The sequence below is a fragment of the Rhipicephalus microplus genome, chromosome X (genome assembly GCF_043290135.1).
Source record: "Rhipicephalus microplus isolate Deutch F79 chromosome X, USDA_Rmic, whole genome shotgun sequence".
In the NCBI taxonomy this organism is placed as follows: Eukaryota; Metazoa; Arthropoda; class Arachnida; order Ixodida; family Ixodidae; genus Rhipicephalus; species Rhipicephalus microplus.
In genome coordinates this window covers 32,562,525-32,582,523 of record NC_134710.1, presented here as the reverse complement: position 1 = coordinate 32,582,523, position 19,999 = coordinate 32,562,525, and the positions used below count along the sequence as shown (strand labels likewise).

General features: G+C 43.9%; 2 protein-coding genes across 2 annotated transcripts in view; both read right to left on the bottom strand.

The window, feature by feature from the left end:
* Positions 1-19,999, bottom strand: part of LOC119187123 (uncharacterized) — an 82,645-nt gene that overhangs the window by 59,399 nt on the left and 3,247 nt on the right. Inside the window, exons 5-10 of the mRNA XM_075876176.1 lie at positions 17,443-17,467; positions 15,948-15,955; positions 13,696-13,772; positions 12,106-12,221; positions 11,730-11,831; positions 11,035-11,126 (exon numbers count right to left, since the gene is read on the bottom strand). Of these exons, the coding sequence (XP_075732291.1) occupies positions 11,035-11,126; positions 11,730-11,831; positions 12,106-12,221; positions 13,696-13,772; positions 15,948-15,955; positions 17,443-17,467 (420 nt within the window). The remainder of the gene's footprint in view (positions 1-11,034; positions 11,127-11,729; positions 11,832-12,105; positions 12,222-13,695; positions 13,773-15,947; positions 15,956-17,442; positions 17,468-19,999) is intronic.
* On the bottom strand, positions 619-11,020 carry LOC119186949 (uncharacterized). The gene is made up of 2 exons (XM_075876165.1): positions 4,167-11,020; positions 619-688 (listed from the first exon to the last, which is right to left on the bottom strand). The coding sequence occupies exon 1, from the start codon at positions 6,953-6,955 to the stop codon at positions 5,558-5,560; it is 1,398 nt and encodes a 465-aa protein (XP_075732280.1). The 5' UTR covers positions 6,956-11,020; the 3' UTR covers positions 619-688; positions 4,167-5,557.

Sequence of the window (19,999 nt, the reverse complement as noted above, 5' to 3'; positions counted from 1 at the left end):
GCACCCCGCTACGAAAAAAAAATAAAACAAACTGCAGAAAAAAAACTGTAGACAGTTTGCTAGCTAATTGATTGATATGTGGGGTTTAACATCTCAAAACCACTATATATTTATGAGAGATGCCGTAGTGAAGGGCTTCGAAAATTTCGACCACCTCGGGTTCACCCAAATGCACCCAAATCTGAGCACACGGGCCTAAAACATTTCCGCCTCCATCGGAAATGTGTGCTCAGATTTGGGTGCACGTTAAAGAACCCCAGGTGGTCTAAATTTCCGGAGCCCTCCACAACGGCGTCTCTCATAATCATATAGTGGTTTTGGGACGTTAAACCTCACATATCAATCAATCCATCGGAAATGCACCTGCCGCAGCCGTCATTTGATCCCGCAACGTGCGGGTCAGCAGTCGAGTACCTTAGCCACTAGACCATTGCAGCGGGGCTTGCTAGCTAATTCAATCCAATTTGAAGCCTGTAAGCCTGCACTTCCGATTAATACCATGGTGGCTTAATAAGTGCAGCGCCAGTTTCAGCTCAAGGTTATTGTACGAAACTTTATGTGACCTCGAGTCTACTGCTCAGGCATTGCAGAGTAATGCCTCTCAAAAGGGCAACTCACCGAATAGCCTTAGCAGGTGAATGGCACCATATATTTGTGACATAGAAGTGTCCGGCCTTTCATTTAAAACCTGCGTGTACAATAGAACATTAACTCGGATCACAATCTACAATACCTACTTGGCACATGATTACGGAGCCCAAGCTAGCATCACTAAAGAAGTTTATGACATCCAATGTGACACAGTTAAACTTTTATTAAAAGCAATTAGCAACTCATTTAGCTGCTTTAGCGGCAGTGGTATATTGCTGCAGAGTACTAAATGGTTGCAGGTTCAATACCCAACCAGTGTGAACAGGTACTTCCCGAGGGGGCGGAATGCAAAATAAATGCATTTGTGAATCTCTTCGCTACATACAGAGCTTTAGTGCAGCTTTGGGAAGTTTAACAGCCAAATGGAATCAGCTTCCTGCAGTTACTACAGTTTAAACTGCTTGCTGTATGATGCAAAAACCATTACAAATATGAGTATATGTGAACAAAAGTCACACAATTTGCACAGAAAAAAAATTGGGGCACTTTTTTTTCAAATCTAACATACACAGTGAAATATGAAAGTTGTGGAATAACGGCAATATTTTGTGTGCAAGAGCACATGCTAAATGGCATTTGTGATCCCTGCCTTCCTGTATATGTTAATGTACTTAATCTTTTTTCGCTTGGTAGTGTTTAAGGTATGCACATGCAAATGCATACTCACACGTACTGAAAGACGTCTGATATAAGCATTCAGTTTTCTTTAAAAATATGTGCACCGGTGCAGGCCATTCCTAAAAGGATGGAAATCCTGCAGACTCAATGGGGTCATAGCGTGGTTGCCCACCAAATTGTGTTCTTCAGTGAAGTACAGAAATAGAAAATCTATTGTGCCTATACGTGTATGAAAAATGGCCTGTAGAAATATACTTCATTGCAAAATGAGCCATTGAAGTCACTGGCTATAAACCCAGCCCACCATCGGCGACCACCATTTTGCCATAGCGTGAGTGATGTCAAGTGACACAAGGAGGGTAGCTATCGTGTTCTACCCAAGTTTCAGCAGCTGCAAACCGTTCAATTTTTAATGCCAAAATGAAGATAGCTCTAATATTGCCACTGCATGCACAGCTGACCATGAAGCAATATCATTGGCGAAATACAGACGTTTAAAAAAGAAGTGGCTTGTTACGTCATGGCTCGCAAAAACACCACTATTGTCATACTCCTGGGCCACTCGCATGTTTATAAAAATGCTCATTATAAATTAGGCTCTTGACCTACTGCACTGAAATTTCGCCAGCTTGTTTGTGAACACCCAAGTATTGACCTATATGACACAGATTATGAGCGAAAATTCGGTGTCAGGGCCGCTTTAACTAAAGTCAAATCCCCCTACAACGAAATTGATAGGACGTGTGAAAAAATCTGTAGTCGCGGAATTTCGTTGTAACAAAATTCATCTACAAACCACAAAATTTGGTAAGATCTGACGATGACTCGTCCTTTGGTCCCTTCAAGCGCACGCATTGAACTCTTGCCAACTCAGACGTGCCTGGCCGAGCACTAAGTGAACGTATTTTCTCGCGTATACCCTAATAAAAAAAAATAAAAAATTTTGAGCTGAAGTTGGGGTGCAAATTTCAAGAGAATTTGAGCACGCAAGTGGGCTTCACAGCACGGCTCACGGCAATGTAATGAAGGCAGCCTAGCGTCAATACGCGAGTATTTTTTTCTTCCTCCCGTGGTTTGCGGCCGGGGATGCCAGTTATATGCAGCGGTAGGTTGTACAGAAGAAAATATAATATTCAGACGAGGCGTGCCGAGTGCACATCGCTGCGAACGAGCATGCCAAAGCTTAGCTAGAGACCAACTGATAACTGCAATTAACTGTGATGAAGCTGCACACTACCGTGGCCATAAGTGAACAACAGGAAAGCCACAATGCTTCGTGTTGTCTAATGGCTTTATTGCCTTTAATCTACGGCTCTTTAAACTGCGCACCTTCAGGTCATATTCGTTATCTATCAAGAAGACGATAGCAACCAACCATGCACGGTTTCCTGCGCAGCGGTTCTGGCAAACAATACTAGCTTCGTTTTCAATCTGTGCGCACGTGATTTAAGAACTGCATCATTGCTATCTTTGTTCGCATCGTTACAGAAAGAAATATTGGGTTGAGTCGGTGCGTGTTGACTGCCCGCGTACTTTTGTGAAACGGCCATGATCGTGTTCGACACCACAGCATTTGTGTTTACAGCAATTGCAGCAGAATGCAATCACGCTGGGACTAAGTGCGCGCTGCTCGCGTGTGCGCCTTCATGCGGTGTGGTTGTTATTCCCGATCGCAAGGCTAGTGATGAAGAGCAGTAGTTTAGTTTTGAGAATGACGTCAAAATATATGGCGGGGTTTCTTGGAGATCGCGATTATGCCGCAGCCCATACGTACTTGCATCAGATCTACCGGCAGCATCATGGTGGGTGGGCGAGCTGTCGCAGAGCATCTCAATGACGATAAATTTAGCAGGATGTGCGTGTGGTGGCAAAAAGTGTGTATCTGTTGAAAACACAGTTGTTGCGATACTGCCTTGCTGCACTCTGGGTGTCAGACGTCGAGAAATGGTCGAGTGGAATTTCGCGGCAATCGAGGCAAGCTTCTTTTTATTATGGGGTTGTACTCGGAAAACTTCGTTAAAACAGAAATATCCAGGAAAGGTATTCGTTAGATGAGCCATTTTTAACTGCTTTCTATGGGTAGCTGATGGGGAATCGACAAATCATTCATTATGGCGGAAATTTCTTAGTAGCGGAATTCATTGTAAAGAGATTCGACTGTGATACTGCTCCAGTTGGTTCTTAAACGCGCATTCTAGCATCCAGAGTCGTCCCTCACCAAACTCAAACACAGCACAAGAATAAAGATGTCAGTAATAAAAATTAGGGTTTCAGCTGTAATTGAACCCAGGAATCCAGCATAGTAAAGCATTCTACAACACTGTGCTGTTCCAAAGTGCTTTTCATGAGAAAAACCAAACAGAGGCGTCCTTTCAGAAGTCTTGCTAGTAGCTTGACAGGTCTATAAATATTTGATGTCCGCAAAACAAATACATCCTGGTAATGAAGATGTCTATATCTAGTGCACACCATTCAGGCACTTCTGATTGTGTGGAAATGTGTTGAACTACTACAGTCAGACTCAACCCTGCCTTTTTCAGCAGCTTTCTTGCTTCGGTGCCTCAATGATAACAATTTGTTCCATGCCGTAATATCACTGATTGTGCATTTCGCTGACAAAGAAATGCAGATTTTCTACAAAGTGGCAGTTGCTATGGTAATGCAGTTTGTTTTGAAGTTGCACCATCCCGCTGCCAGCTGACTGGTGCACACAAGGCATTGTCACTTTACCTGGTCAATTGCATCCCGCAAGGGTCCCCACTTAAAGTACTATATATCTTACAGCGTGGGCAAACATATTCCACCTAATAAACTTTGATCCCTCAGGGTAAGATAGCCGAGTCGCACTATTTTAAGACAAGCCATCTACAAATTCTATTATTGGTGACCAAACTTACATCAGCATACTGAGGACGTTCAAACTTGTACAAAAGTTGGCTTCCTAGTATCACATTAAAGTATTCCTTGAGTCCATTTGTCACCTCGATGACGATACTCTCCCAGTGTAAAGAGAAATACGGGCTTTTTTACCTTTTTTTGCAGTTTCATACAGAAGAAATCTTGACAATACAGACTCTAATGGAAGTTTTTCAGTAACGATGCTTCAAGCAACAGTAAACACAAGAAAGTGCCACTGAATGTAACTTCTTTTGAAAAAACAAAAAAAAAAATGAGAGAAAGAAAGAAATCCAGGTGTGCTCGCTCTGTCAGAACAAAGGGGGGCTAGCGAAGCTTAGAGTGTGTGTGTGTACCAAAAGTACTACCGTAATTACTCGAATCTAACGCGCACCTTTTTTCCGGTTAAGCGAGTTCATAAATTGCATGCGCGTTAGAATAGAGTATGAACAAAAAAATTACGGTCAATCTATTGCCATCGCAAATCCAAAATGGCCGCCCCCTACGTGCGTCGGCATGGTGCGTCAGCTATTTCTGCCTATGTGTTTACCATGTGCGGCACTTCGTACGTGTGCTGAGGAGTTCGTCATCTAGTAGTGCATTAGCATCGACGACGTGAAAGGGCCGATTCCAAAAACTCGAGTGCACCACAATGCCGCTTTTAAAAGAAAAGTCATCGCGTGTGCAGAAACGGACGGAAATCGGGCCGCAGCGCGGTCGTTCCCGAAACGTGCGTGCGGGACAGGCGGAAACAAAAGCAGAAGATTGTCGACAGCAAAGCTTCACGCAAAGGCTTCAGTGAACCACAGCAGGGTCGGTTTCCGCAAATTAAAGGGGGATGCTACACCTTCCGAAAACTCTTTTATTTTTGCGAGTACCTCAGTCAAATTTGGAGAGCCTATGTAGATTTTACTGCTGATTTCAAAAATCTAATTCTTTTTTTGCTGTGACAATTAGTTTTAAAGATATAACGAACTGCGACTTTTTCAATTAAGGCCTAATTAGCTAATTAACTGTAACTTGGATATTGATGTGCAACCTATAGAACCAATTCGGTATGTTCACAGTGTGCAATAAAGTATAAATCATTGTTCTGGGCTATTTCGAAGCAAAGTTGTAGGATGTTGAATATGACATGAAAAATTTCCCCATCTACACTTGAAACAAAAGATCCATTTAGAGAATTTTCTTCAAAAATTATTACAATAAAACTTACTTTACGACACATCCCCTGCATTTATCTTCGAAACAAAAAAGAAATCGTAATGATAACCCAGATAGAACAAGAGATATTGCTCCGGCATAATGGGAAGCACATGAAAATTGTCGTTTTGAGAAATCGAGAAAAAACGTGGGCACACATTTTTGTTGCAGAAGATGCAACAAGACAACCTCAAAACGCACCAGAAGCATAGTCTGAATGCATTCTGTGCTCATGCCTCCTCTTCACTAGCTTCCGGAGTTCCAATGAGGCTGTTCTTTTTTTGTTGGAGACAATGCTGCGACGGTGGTCTTTTTCTCTCGCTCTCCTGGCACCAGTACTTGTCGCATTCATGTCCATTTCACCTAAGATTGCGGTTGCAGAATTCAAATTGCCCGTGTTGAAGCGCAGCACTGCTTCTGCAACAGCTGCTTCAACAGCGAACAGGGACGCATGGTGCTCCTTGGGGGCCAAACTCCAGATTACCGAATGTAGGCTCTTGTTGGAGTTCTGCGTTTTGCCGCGTTCGCACCTCTGAAGCAGGGCTCTTTCCGAAAGCCGAGTATAAACCGGTAGTAATGCCTCTGCCACGTCTTTCGGTAGATTGTAGGCATGCCTGGGGTCGGGCTCACCCTTTGCTTTTGCGGCATTGTGCCGACACCATGAAGTTTCACCAGCTGGGCACAGACTGTGGTCCGAGCATTCATCAGTGGAGGTGACGTGGCGGTATGTGGCCATCACAGCCTTTTGCATCTCGCCCACGTCACCTTCATGCGATTTCTGAGCCCGGCCATAATATGTGCTCAGCCTGGTGATCAGCTCACCTGTGAGCCTGCCTTTCCCACCAAGGCCTCTTTTCCCATCGCACTTTTGTTTCTGCACCAGGTTTCTCAATGCCGTGCCCATCCGTTTCTGTACATGATTAATACAGTCTTCCTTCTGCACGTCAATGTAACCATACAGCTTGGCGTCTTGTATGGCGCAAAATGTCCTAGAGTCTCCACCAGACAGCATAGTTGTGTAGCGCAGGCCATGGCGTTCAAGCGACCTCTGAAATAGAATTAGAGCCGCCTCCACTTCCATTTGCCCCGCTTTGCTGTTCGTATTTTTTTGGCATTTGTGGTTAGCCTTCCATTCTTGATAGCCCTCACTACAAGGCTTTGGGCCCACCTCGCAGCCAAGGCAAAAGTTGGAAAGAACGACGTAGTCCAACACGTAGCCACTAAATAATTCGATAACTGTGCCCACGCCGATGTGGGAAGAATGGCCTCGCGTCTTCCACGTGCCGTTGTAGCTAACGGCAATATTGCCCCGGTGGCCGAAGCACAAGTCATCATAAATTGTTCTAACCTTTTCCGCACATTCGCTCATAGCGGACTCAGCCGCTTGCGTTGCAGCGGGTGCCAGCGTGTTCTTCAAATGCCGCTGAAACGTCTTGTTGTGCATACCGCGGTGTGAGATGCCCATTGTTGCGAAAATATCGTTCATTTTCGTTTGGCCGTTGCCGGTAGCCACCATCGCCCTCGAAGCGAGAAGATTTACTTCAAACGATTGCACGTTTTCGTGCCGTTCGCGCGGGGCGAAGTCCATTCATTCGCGATCTCGCCGCACCTTTCACACTGCACTAGCACTTTCACGGCAAGTCCGTAGTCCCGATCCCCTCTGACGATCGTAGCCGGTCCGTGGCACGCTTTGCAACACAAGGCACCCATTATCGCGTTTAGGATATCTAGATGCATAAGCAGATAAGGAGCAGCGTGGTCCGAGTCCTGTGCGGTTGCCTCGCTACAACTCGCGGTGAAAAAGTCAATTTTCCGTGCAGTTGCTGGCGCCGATGAAAGCCGGTCGAGCGTCGCTTTCTCCCGGGCATGATTTTCTTCAACTTCGGCGTTTGTCACCACCTTGGCGTCGATTCGTAGTCGTCCGGAGTTCGCTTCACCGTCATCGTCGTCGGAGGCAACGCGCTCGGTCGCACCATCGCTGAACGGCCGCGGAGCGTCGACACATCGTTCGTCGGAGTCAACCAAGGGCTCTGATGACTTCGTAGACTTTCTCCCACGACCTTTGCGTTTCCTGCGACCAAATGCCTGCACGGTCCAATACTTTTTTGCGTTTCCAGGCATGGCGATACGATCAGAAGCTACAGAGTGCTCTGCCGATTTCGAGGCGTCACAGCGGTAACCCTTTCAAAATGGCGTCGGGTCGCGTATGCAGGCGCAAGCCGCAGCTTCCAGCCAACCGGAAAGCGCCATTTCAGTCACGTGCGCCGTTTAGCCAATGGCAGTGAGCGCGGCTCTTCGTCTTTGAGGCCCCGTTTTTCGAGCCGGGGAAACGCTCAATGTTGCTTACTGAATAAAAAAAACAGCTGAAAACGCGTTCTTTCAAACAAGACCAAAATGGCGCCGATCGAGCGCGTAGTCCCCGCGTATCGTAGAGCCGAAACCTGCGCTATTCGCCGTCAATTTAAAGGGCAGGACGCCCGTTTTCGGTTTTTTAATGTTGAATTACGATAAAGGTTGATGGTATTCGGCTATGAAATTTTGTAAATAGGTGCGCAATGATGTCGGGAACGCGAAAAGAAGGTCCGCGAAAACTCGATTTTTTGGCTGATTTTCGGTCCCGAAGTGCCGCGTCCCCCCTTAAAGAGCTGCTCCGCGAGTATGTGCTTGAGGAGCGAGCGGCACAGCGGCCCGTGACGACAGAACTGCTCCAAGTGTGGGCTATGCAATTAGTCTTAGAAAAAAGTGTAATGCGGAGCCAGTTTAAAGCGAGCAGGTGCTGGCTAATTAACTATATGAAGAGGAAAGGCTCTTCCCTCCGAAGGGGAACATGCATATGCGAAAACTTTTGCGGAGAAGTACGATGACAAGCTTTACAGTTTTCAGAGGTTCGTCCTAAACTTGCGGCGCAACAACGGCTACCTGCTTGGGCAAATCTGGAATGCCGATCAGACGCCTCTTTACTTCCACATGCCTGGCACCACAACTGTCAAGAAGGGGGCGAAGCAAGTTCCCGTGCTGACATCGGTGCACGGTAAAACTACAGTGACGGCAATGCTCTGTTACACGTCAGATGGGCACAAGCTTCGCCCGTACCTCATATTTAAACGGAAGACACTCCCGAAAGGAGTCGTTTTTTCGAGTGGTGTGATCGTGCAGGCCAGCGAGAAAAAATGGGTGCGCGTTGCAATCGGTGTCTTACGTTTTTTTTTTTTTCCGTGGTGGAAATCGGGTGCGCGTTACAATCGAGGGCGCGGTAGAATCGAGTAAATACGGTAACTTGCAATGTAATGAAGTAGGGTTGTTAACTGATTTTTACCCTGCGAAGTTTGATTCGAACATATGCTAGCATGCAGCTACAAAGGGGTGCTGCCCGCGTTGTCGAGGAATGTATGCGGCAATCGCAATGTGAGGGTGTGGGAAACGGAAGTGCGGGCTTGTGCAGTACGTTGTAGTCTCCAAGATCACGAGTGCGAATCTTGGAGGAGTAAATGTGCCTTTGCATTTAGATTACAGATTGCGCTAGCATTGTTTTTTTTCCTTTTTCTTTTTTTAAATTTGTCAATTAGGGCTGCTATGCTCGATGCAACGTCATTGTACTACTGCGTTCACACACGCCTGTCGATGCAAGCCATGACCTTAAAATCAGACATCCTACGAAAGGTGAACAAGGACAGAAAGAAAAAGTGGATTTGCTTGGTGAAGTAGTTGGGCCTTGAAACATCAATGTGCTTCATTGTTGGGAACGCGCACACCTGCCAGCTTTCCGATTTGCACGGGACACTCTTGACAAACTTTCCGATCGTGCAGGGACGGCCGCCAATCTCCCGAAAAACATCTCCAATACCACCATAAGAAGTAGGGGTATTTTGTGAAAAATCCTTGCGACATGTGCTCATAAATAACACGGTACGCCATGACTATTCGCATTCATATTATTGCTTTCAAGGCCCACTGGCATCTCTCAATTTCAACCTGTTGCAGCAATGTAGTTTTCCGTCACTGAATGAACACTTGCGAAACCACTTTAGCACGTAACCAATGATAACACACCCCACGGTATCATCGCACACACGGGTGGATACAAGTTTTTGCGAAAAGGAATCAGCTTTTGGGAGAACCTGTAATGTACTCTTATTTGAGCGTACACTGAAAGAAAAATTTTAGGACCCTTAAGCTTTGCCTTCAAGAGTTGAACGCAACAGCGTTATCCTGTACCGAGTGCATACTTCAACCAGTTAATGCATACTTCTTATTGCATGATGTTACTACAAAAGTTTCAATTGTGGATGAATACAATGTAACTGATAAGGATAAAAGTGGCTTGAGTCAGTGAAGTTTTTGCATATGGCTGCGTTCTGTGTAATGGGTGGCACACTTTGAACCACAAGCAATTATGCATGTCAAATGTTTTCGAACTTGCTATGCACCACAACGTGTACTTAAGAGAATACGCACACTAACTTGTGTGCCTTTTGTAATGGGTGGCCGGCTTTAAACCACGAAGCCGTTAAAATAATCACATGTTCTGATGACCAATGGCAATGTATGCTTGTATCATGCAATATTATTGCAATATTATCTCTTGTATTGTGAAGGCCGTATACAGACCTCCCGTGTTTGTGAACAATTTAAGTTATGTTCACTGCATTTTCAAGCAGCGGAAGTTGTTTTCACTGTATTTCCAAGCAGATGCGTATCTGTGATGTAGAACACCTGCTTGCCATACAAAGCGCCAGACTTCAATCCTTACTCGGACCCGATAATTTCTTTCTTGATTTTGCGCTCACGGACAAGATTATTATTTTTTACTCACAAGCAATGATACCGGCACGGACACTGGAATTTTCGCAAAATGAGCTCTTGAACTAAATCTTGTTAAATGTAAAGGGAGGGAAGTCCAGGCCACCCCTATGAACTTGGTAGTTATAGCACATGAATGCTTGAAAAATATGCAGTTATTGATAAGCAACTACCTTGTTAAACTCCAGAATAAAAAAATGTACCACGAACAATGCGCTCAATCACTCGGTTCACTGAGAATCGATGATGTACATGAGCTACCTGACAAACATCTATAATTGTTATCACAATATAATAAAACACAGTAATGTTGTCAAAAGCAGTGGAAGCATGTGCAAGTAGCCCCAATGCAGCTTTGAAGCTCGTACACAAAGCCGGTTTGTCAGTGCCTGCAAGCACACAGCCCGAACATCGTCCAGTTTCTGCATGGCACAAAAGAGTGATCTCTTACGAGTGCCGATGCTTTCACATACCACATCTATTACGAACAGCGAACGTAAACACCATGTTAGCCGTAAGCAGTGGCTGGAACAATGGAATGATCTAGCGCTTCTCGTCCCCGCGAAGAAATGACATGGAGGTTATTTGCGAGCAAACCGTATTTCAAGCATCCCAGTATTATCTATCTGAACAAGACTGCACACGAAAATATGTTGGCATTGCAGTTTTTTACAGCCGCCACATGTCGATGCGTATGCTCTGTATGTGTTCGTGCGGAGTGCGAGCACATATAGAGTGGAAATGCGCATGGCGGCCGCTAGATGACAGCAAATTTTGCATAATGTCTTCACAGGGCAGTCAATAGAGAAACGAGCTACAGGCAAATAGAGTTATACACCACAGGTAAGCTAAAGTAAGGTTACTCACTTCTTAGATGAAATTCCTTGTACTGACGTCGCCTGTTTCACATAATCCGTGAGAATACGGTCCACAGTGACATTGCAGGGAAGCTGTACAAGCTGCATGCAAACACAGCAATCGCACATTTAAAATCAGAACACCAATTACAAAAAAAAATAATCAAAGCATAGTTCATCAATTATTGATATTCATATGTGGGGTTTACTGTCCCAAAACAACCATATCATTATGAGAGACGCCGTAAAGGAGAGCTTCCGAAAATTCCACCACCTGGGGTTCCTTAATGTCCGCCCAAATCTGAGCACACGGGCCTACAGCATTTTTGCCTCTATCGAAAATGGAGCTGCTGCAGCCGGGATTCAATCCCGCGACCTGGTCAGCAGCCGAGTACTTTAGCCACTAGACCACCGTGGCAGGGCACGGCATTATTATTAAAAAAGAAAATTTTAAAAGGAACAATAATGACAGAACCTGGTATTCCAGACTAATTCTATTCATGTCACAGGCCTCTATAATATGCAAGCCTATATAGGCTACACAACACCCACATTCCACATTAATCACAGATTCAAATGAGTAATTTTAAGCCATTAATATGAGCAGTGAAATACTATGTCTTTTTAATCTTCTTTATGTGGTTGACACAGAGTATCAGGCTTTCAATGGAAGCTGTCCAATGCAGTAAAGTAATAAGCCAATACCTTTTTTTGTTTTGTCATAAGGTCCCAGTCGTCTACAAGCCATGGCTTCAGTTCCTCTGGTATCCGCACCTTGATCTCTACTCCGGGCAAAAATGCTTTTTCCTTTAGAGGAAAAATCCTTTAGCACAGCTATCATGAAACTAGACATGCATTATAGTAATTATACACTTATGGCTCCATCAAAAATGTAGGCTAATGCTGCAAAAACTTATCACAATGCAAAACACTACACATCCAAAATTAAATTTCACAATGGAGCTTCTTTCGAGATTTAAGGAGCAGTTCTATCCATGACTGCTTGGACTTGAATGGCTAGGTGACGTCGAAGTTTTCCCACACCTCAAAGTTTAAAGAGAGTGTGGTTAGAGTATCTCACCGACTCAACATGGGTGTCCAGACGCCTTCGTTTCTTTCTCCGTCTTTCGCCACCAGACTCTGAAGCCTGACTAGAAGTTCGCTGGTAAGAAGCAGCTGCCGCCGTCGCTGCAGCACCTGTTCACATGACAAGTGAAGCACTTTGACGTGGAAACTGAAGCCTCCTCATGCGCAGATTAAGCCAAAATGCTACCATAGCAAACAACTCGTAAAAAATAACAAAAACTGTCATCTACCCATTTGTAGCACATACAAAAAAAAATGCACACGGATTTCTCAGCCAATGGGTTAATCAATAATGAAAGATTGACAAAATCAGGAAGTTTGAACTAAGCCGCGCAAAGCCTGGCTGAGCGAAGCATGGGTGCAGCTTGTACTTCCAGTCAATCGTTTCATCTAGCTTCGAGATGCGAGTCATCAGCTTTTAGAGTTTGCAGTATTTTAAGGTATCCCATGGCTGTCTCTGCATAATCGGGCACAGCCAGGCAATGCACTGTAGAGTGGAGTTGTACACGTCTGCATCAATGGCCGTGGCTGGCTAACGTACATGTGCGGCTTGGTCAGACGGCGCAGTATCTGGTCTCAATGCTTGCTTCCTCTTTCTATCTAGTTTTCTCTCTTCATGTCCACGGCTTTAAACTGCTATGGGACGCTATGCAAGTTGGGCTCCATCACACACACAACTTTGCATGGCGTCACTCGAGCTACGCTCTGTATCCCATGGCTTCAGATTGCCATAAGACGCCATGCAGCAGTCTCCATCACAGAGCATGTGCTGTGCTCAGTCGTTGCTAGGCAATAAAGTGACAGTTTTCGTTTTTTTTCAGCACCACTGCCATCGTTATGGTCCGACAGTCGGTAGGGCACGTGCTAAGCTCGGCAGTTGCCAGCCAACGGCGCAGCAACTTTTTTGGCAACACCACTGCCATCTCTGTAATTTGATTTACAGCTTTGCTGTTACAATTCATCCTGGTTTAGAATTTAGCCCCCTAGGCCAACGCATTACTAAGACGCTTGCCTTACCACCTGAGCTAACAAGGTAAGCATATCACAGCGTGATGGCATATTGACAACTTCCAGCACATGAACATGAAACATCAAAAGAACAGCTCTGCAGTGGCCTGCTAGGCCAAGGAACATTTATGAAAAAGTTACTTTTAACCTCCACGAACCTCCTTTCCCCGTCATGCTTTCTCATAACTGATTTTTTTCGAACAAGGCATTCTACGAGCAGAATAACCAAGTTACAAATATCCAAGGTGTGTGGAAGAAATTTCACGCAATCAAAAAAAAAAAAAAAGGAGCAAAGTGAATAGCCCACGTGTATGCTCACAATATGACATGTGACATCCTAACTTCAAATGCAACAAGTGGTATGTGGAACCGTTTGAGACAACCATGTTGTATTGCTGCGAACCTAGCCACAAAAAGTGATGTAGACACTGATATAAGTGTATGAGCCAAGAGTGTTCCCGACACAAGTAAACACAGGTATAGGCGTGCACCCGACTATAGGTGCTACTTAAACCTAAATTAGTGTTTCTATTCCATGAGAACTGTGCAAAGCAGACAAAAGAGCCTTAACACATACCTTTCCGTTTCTGGGGCTTTTTGCTGCATTTCTTCTCTCCCTCTTTTTTTTTGTTTAGCAGCTTTTTTCTTTTCCCTCTTTCTGGAAAGCAATGCAGAACATTGGTAAACAAGAATCTTCATTTTTCTTTTCTTTTTGGCAGTCCTCCTTGTTATTCACTGTCGACGAGATCTGAAAGTTTTATCTGTATTGAAGCCCCCATACCTCCATGAGTTGTGAAGTGTAGCTGTCTTGAGAATTAGCTTAGCAAAAGTATGCACATTAATAAAAACTACACAATACAGTTTAGCTCGTTGGAGGGTGCACCTTACTAACAAAGGTTATGTCGAAGGGTATAGGTTGCATAAGAACGACACATTATCTTCATTCCATTGTCGAGTGTAACTCAGATAATTGCCACATGTGCTAAATTAAATTCTTGCATCCGCTACTTTCAGGTCTTGGAAAATGTTTTGCAGATCGGTGTTAGCAGCAAGGTGTCACTCATCCTCGTCTTGTCATCCTCGCTAATAACACTGATCTGGAAAAAAATTTCCAGGTCCTGAAAGTAGTGGACGTACGAGTTTTAGTTAGAACTCATGTCAATTTTCTGAGTCAGCAGAGCGATGAATTGGGCTAATTGATTTCTTGTTGCACTCCGAATGACAAGACTAGGGTAAAAAAGCGAATGCAAAAGAGGTGGTGCGCAAACTCACAACTGGTTTATTCACATCTTGCAGAGTGTTAAATATAGGTTAACAATCTGATATGATGGATGGGGTCATCACGAAAAGACTAAATAAAAGTAAACAAAGATAATGCACGTATATTCCATATGCCATCATAAGCCCAGACAAACTTTTCGCATATGTCACTTTCTACAAATTTTATTTCTGCCAGTTTTAAGTGTAATAAGAGTGTACTGATACATTCCTGTTTTGCAGCTATGATAAAAAGGGCTTTTCTTTATCTCCCTAACGTATTCACCACCACCATGAGCTAACTATGTGGTGACCCAGAAATTGTGAAACATTTCAAAAATGTGACATACACAATGGCATTTGCCATATGCGTGAATTATCTTTGTTTACATTTAGTCTTTTTGTGATGTCCTGCCCTCCACCTCATCCATCCTATCCGACACTTTGCAAGATGTGAATAAACCACTTGTGGGTTCGCGCACCACCTGTCCTGTAGTCCCTTTCTCATCCTTATCTGCAGCGCAACACTAAATCATAAAGTAGCGAGGTGTATGCAGACATTTTAAATTCTGCTTTTTCTTGTATGCAATATGTTGGCTGCCACAGCTCGTTTCTACGGAGAGGAGTGACACAGATGCTACATTTTCGTGACAAAATTAACATGTTCTTATTTCTAATACAGCACTTGTGTCATATTAGAGAGAGCGTGCTCACATATGGAACAAGGAGCCTGAGCAATTAGTTACTGTAGGTACACAACAGTTTAAGTAAACACAGGGATTAAAATAGAGAGCAACTACCTCCCCCTGATGGTTGATGCTTAATAAAGCACATGGTTTGTAATTGTTACTGTTGTCTTAACATTCAGCATTGTTCTGCCACTTGACAGAATGGACATACATGGCAAAGCTTATATTGGCTTTTACTGCGAATTTGTGCAAGTTATGCTGAACAAGACATAAATCGGAAAAGGCTGAAGCAAGAAAAAAATAAAACACTAAGAAAGAGGAGGGCAAGAAAAGCACGGCCTTGGTGGGAATGCAGAGTGCTTGGAACATTGTAACGAGAACACCGTATGGCACAACATGACTCCGCATCACCGAGTGAATCGCAATGAACAGCTGTGGACAGACTAAATGCAAAGCAGAAAAAATTAGACATTAGAATGCCTTTTGTGAGCGATACCCTGAGGGCATAATCATGCACTGCTGCTTGTCCAGCTGCCAATGATAATATACGAGTCAGACTAAGCATACAAGCCGAGCCATACTGAATGCCCCACAGAAATGCGTGCAAGAAAAAGACACCAAAAATCCTCGTCTCTTGTTTCACACTCATCATGAACAAGCACCAATTCGCCTAACTGTCAGTACTCCCAACACAAGCTGGACTCCACAGCTATTGGAGTGCGGCCATGACTGCTGGTGTCCAATGTCCACAGCACTGCTCTGTAATGCAATGCCACTGGGATCGTATCAAACTAGTTCTCACATTTAACATGTCTACAACTGCACATCTGCCCTCTACAATCATGAAAGTGTGAGTTTTTGCAGGCACAACTGAACTTGTCACTTTGGTATCTAATTCTTTGAAAGAAGGGCCCAAGCCAAATTCTGTCAGTATGTCCGCATTACTATGACAAGCAGACGAAAGCTACGTTACCATGAAATTTTACAATATCTCACGACATCGCTTAAGTAATTCATTCTAACATGCACAATCTTTCAGAATGCACTCTTAACTTTAGGAACTTTTTACGAGCGTCTACCAATACAAGCTCTAAATATAAGCTATTCTAAATTAGATGTAGCAATAATCTTACAGGAACTTAAATTATAGATCAACCGAACTCGATTGCTAATTCATGTGAGCTGGCAACCTAATATTTTCCTTGTGCCCTCCTAGGTTTTCATGTAAGAGAGACAATGAGATACCATTGACAGTTGAAGCCTTTTATGAAAAATTGATTCTCCAAGGTAAAAGGTGGGGGGACGAGAGAGACTAGAATGATTTCGACCACCTGGGGTCTTTTAATGTGCACCCAATCCAGTGCAATGATACATGCGCATTGCAACACATTCAATGCCGTGGAAATGCAACTGCTGTGGCCACACTATATGAATGATTTGCTAGGAGAGCAAGCACCTGCAGATGCAATTACTTTTAAAAACCATTAAATTACTGGACACCACCTCACACCTGGTTGCAGACACGTCTAATGGCATGATGTATCTATGTGGGTGCATCTCATTAGGCCTTCAGATAGCAAAACCGCCAAATGGCCTCAGAAATAAGTGATGTTACTTGCCAGCTTTGAGGAAGTGAAAACTCATAACACCTCCAAGAGACCAACAATAGTGAGAACACAGCAGGTTCGAGAATTAGCGCTGAAGCTAAAGTTTTTATCATGTGCCAAGTGACATTATTTTTCAGCATCAATAAACATTACGCATGTTAAACTCCCCAGGCGGCACAAAGGAAACAGAAAAGCCAAAAGACATACAAAGAATGCTCAGAGAAGTGCACAATGTTCTTGGGTGTGGAAAACACAACTTGAAAACTGTGTGTTAACTTAACCAATTTGGAAAATCTCTTTATCACCTTGATCTTCACATCCTGTTTTGTTTGCACTACAGAATAAATATTGCTCTCACAGTCAAAACATCTACACCTCCATGCAAGTAGCTAAAGTTGAAGACTGGGCTTGTTAGTGGAGCGTGACAGCATATTACAGAGCGCAACTGATTATCGTGACACAAGAAAGATGCACATACAACAAAGTGCTTCATTAAGTGCTTTGTTATGCATCTTTATTGTGTCATGTCGATCAGTTGTGCTATGCAATCTAGAGGCAAGTGCACAAGACAGCCCCTGCAGCTCTCCTGCTCACACCCATGGCTTTCGGGAAATATTGATGCTAATATTTTCATTGCGGTAGGTGTGCCTGACACTGAAATTTAGAGCTTATATTGGCGTCTCAGAAGCAGACTATAGCAAGGCAAAGTGGGCGGCCAGCTAGCAAGGGTGACGGCGAATGGAGTGAGGGGGAGGGTGGTACTTACAAAGCAGAGTGCGAATGAGAGGCTGAGGACCTGAGCAACTCGAGAAACAAAAAACACGCACACATACACACAATGATGGGGTGAAAAAGCCCCATGAGCAAAAAAACAAAAAGCAACAAAACACACAACAATGCACATTTAAGCTCAGTGATAACACTAACGCTGAGCCAGAATGGGTGTGCAAGTGTCTGGGCTATTTTTAGTAAGCTGCCACTTGCAACTTTGTCAATTTTCAAAGCTTGTGAAGTGCACTACCAGTCAGTAGTCACAGAAGTGCACAGAAGACAGAGTAAGCAATTTATTGACGTGTTAGTTGCAGACAAATGCTAACTGCAGCCAAACCATAGTTATCCCGCAACCATAGTTACACAAGGAAACCGAGCACCAGTTACTAAATTGACACACTTACGAAGTTCCAAATGATCTAGCCCCCACAGCTAAGTCCAGGAACCTAGTCAAATTTTTTTTCCAGTTTCAATAAAGAGGAAACAATGTTGGTTTTACAAATATACAGCAAAGTATTTAACTCTGTGCTGTTTATTTTATTGATAATAATCCTCAGCACAAACTGAGCCTTTTATTGACTAGTAAATGTCGCCATATTCCACTGACTAAATACTGAATTTATCAGCAAGGTGGCAAGTTGGGCTAGTTGGATAACGTTCATGTTTGAAAATTTTTGTTGAAGCGCACTGAAGACAGACGGAAAATTTTCAATCATGAATTTATCACAATTGCTTAGTGTGCAAGTGCACGAACAAGTAAAATTAGTAAATGCTCAGGAGCCATGTATACTATAATGTGTTCTCATGTACGGTCTCTTTCACACTTAGGGGAAACCTCGGTGCGCATTGCATTGTGATGCGACCAGCACTACAGACGCGTGCCATCAGCAGCTCGTGCAAGCTCAGACACTTGAGGGGCGTGCCATTGAACCGCATTGTCTGTGACAGCGGTGCGCGCTGGCCACGATGTCGGGCAGCCTGCCGATTTCATCAATGCTGTGGGAACTAGGCCGATATTCTGTACTAAACGTTGTGCGATGCCAACCTCTGAGCCTTCATTGGCAATAATGGGGTTCCAGAAACAGGGTTTCACAGCATATGCTACATGCTTTTTCAAAACGCCATGGTATCGAGTGCATTCACGAATATTTTTTTCTTTGTGTGTGAACCACAGTATGCTGCAACGGGGAATACCATGATAAGCACATACCACGCGTGACATTTATTTAATGTCAAAAAAGAAAACGAAGCACTCGACAGTAACTGCCGTGCAGCTATGCACGTTCAACACAATAAAACAAATGAGAACGAGTTTAGGAATGCTGTAGGTTGAAGAAACCAACTGAATGTGCTTCTACTAACATTACTTGAGGCAGTACTCACTCGCCGGCGCCAGAACGCACGCATGAAGCTTCCAACTTCCCTCAATACCCCAACATGACCCCAACGGAAGTGATGTCAGCGCTCATTTTGGACAGCAGTGAGAGGTACTGTGACATGATGAGAAATATCAGCCCAGTACCTGACAATGCAGCCAGCACGCGCTGCCGTAGCCAGCAACACGGTTCAGATGTTCAACACAATGTCCCCCAAGCGTCCGTGCACGCGTGAGCTGTTTACGGCGCACGACTTCCATCGCGATGCGACGCACGAGATTTCCCCCAAGTGCGAAACAGACTGTACACTCGATCAGATGCACACTAGATCAAACTGAAACTATAGCCTAAATTTAGTGAAGGTGTCAATACAATCCGAATAAAATATTGGTGTACGTATGATTCTTCTACAACTTTTCTACGTACCTGCACAGCAAGATGTGCTTCATGTTGTATGAAAGGACATCATAGAAGGCATTTGTGCGTTTCCCACAAGTATTTCCTGGCTGCTAGCATGGCACATGCAGGCGTAAAACTGAACAATTCTAAGTTCTTTTGCTTAATGTTAAACTCAGCTGCAGTCATCAGAAAGCATTTCTGCAGTGTGTCTTAGATTATGTGCCACAATACTGTGAGTTTGCTATGAAAGAGCATTGCTGGGAAAAGCCTACTATTTGCAAATCTACCCCAAAGTACTACTATTCGCAAAGCCCCACAAAAAAAAAAAAAGTGCAATATTTATAGAGAAGAATGCAAGAGTCTACACTAGTCATGCTAATACATGCCAATAACAGTCCCACATTTGAGCAAGATTAGCATGGCATGGACTTACAGTGTCACGCCACTAATATGACATAATAAGATGCAAATAGCCATTAGAACAACATTCTAACAGATGGTAATTTTACGAGTGCACAAGAGCACCCATGTACTTAAAGAAGCCAACACAAAAATTTTGCACCTTGTTCATCTTTTATTAGTATTATTATCATTTTTTGCAATAGACAGCTTACAGCGCACTTATCACGGTTGGAAACCTCGTTTTAATGAGTGTGAGCATTTATTTAGAGATAGTTTTTAGAGTGCCCAGTCGCATAGCACCGAGCTAGGCAGTAGCTGTTCCAGCAGCAAGGTAAACACAGCTGGTCATGTGACCACGCAAGACAGTGACGTGGGCGCTG

What these genes read in the sequence shown, in the direction of transcription:
- LOC119186949 (XM_075876165.1), bottom strand. Translation starts at nt 6,955, where the DNA reads ATGGACTTCGCCCCGCGCGAACGGCACGAAAACGTGCAATCGTTTGAA.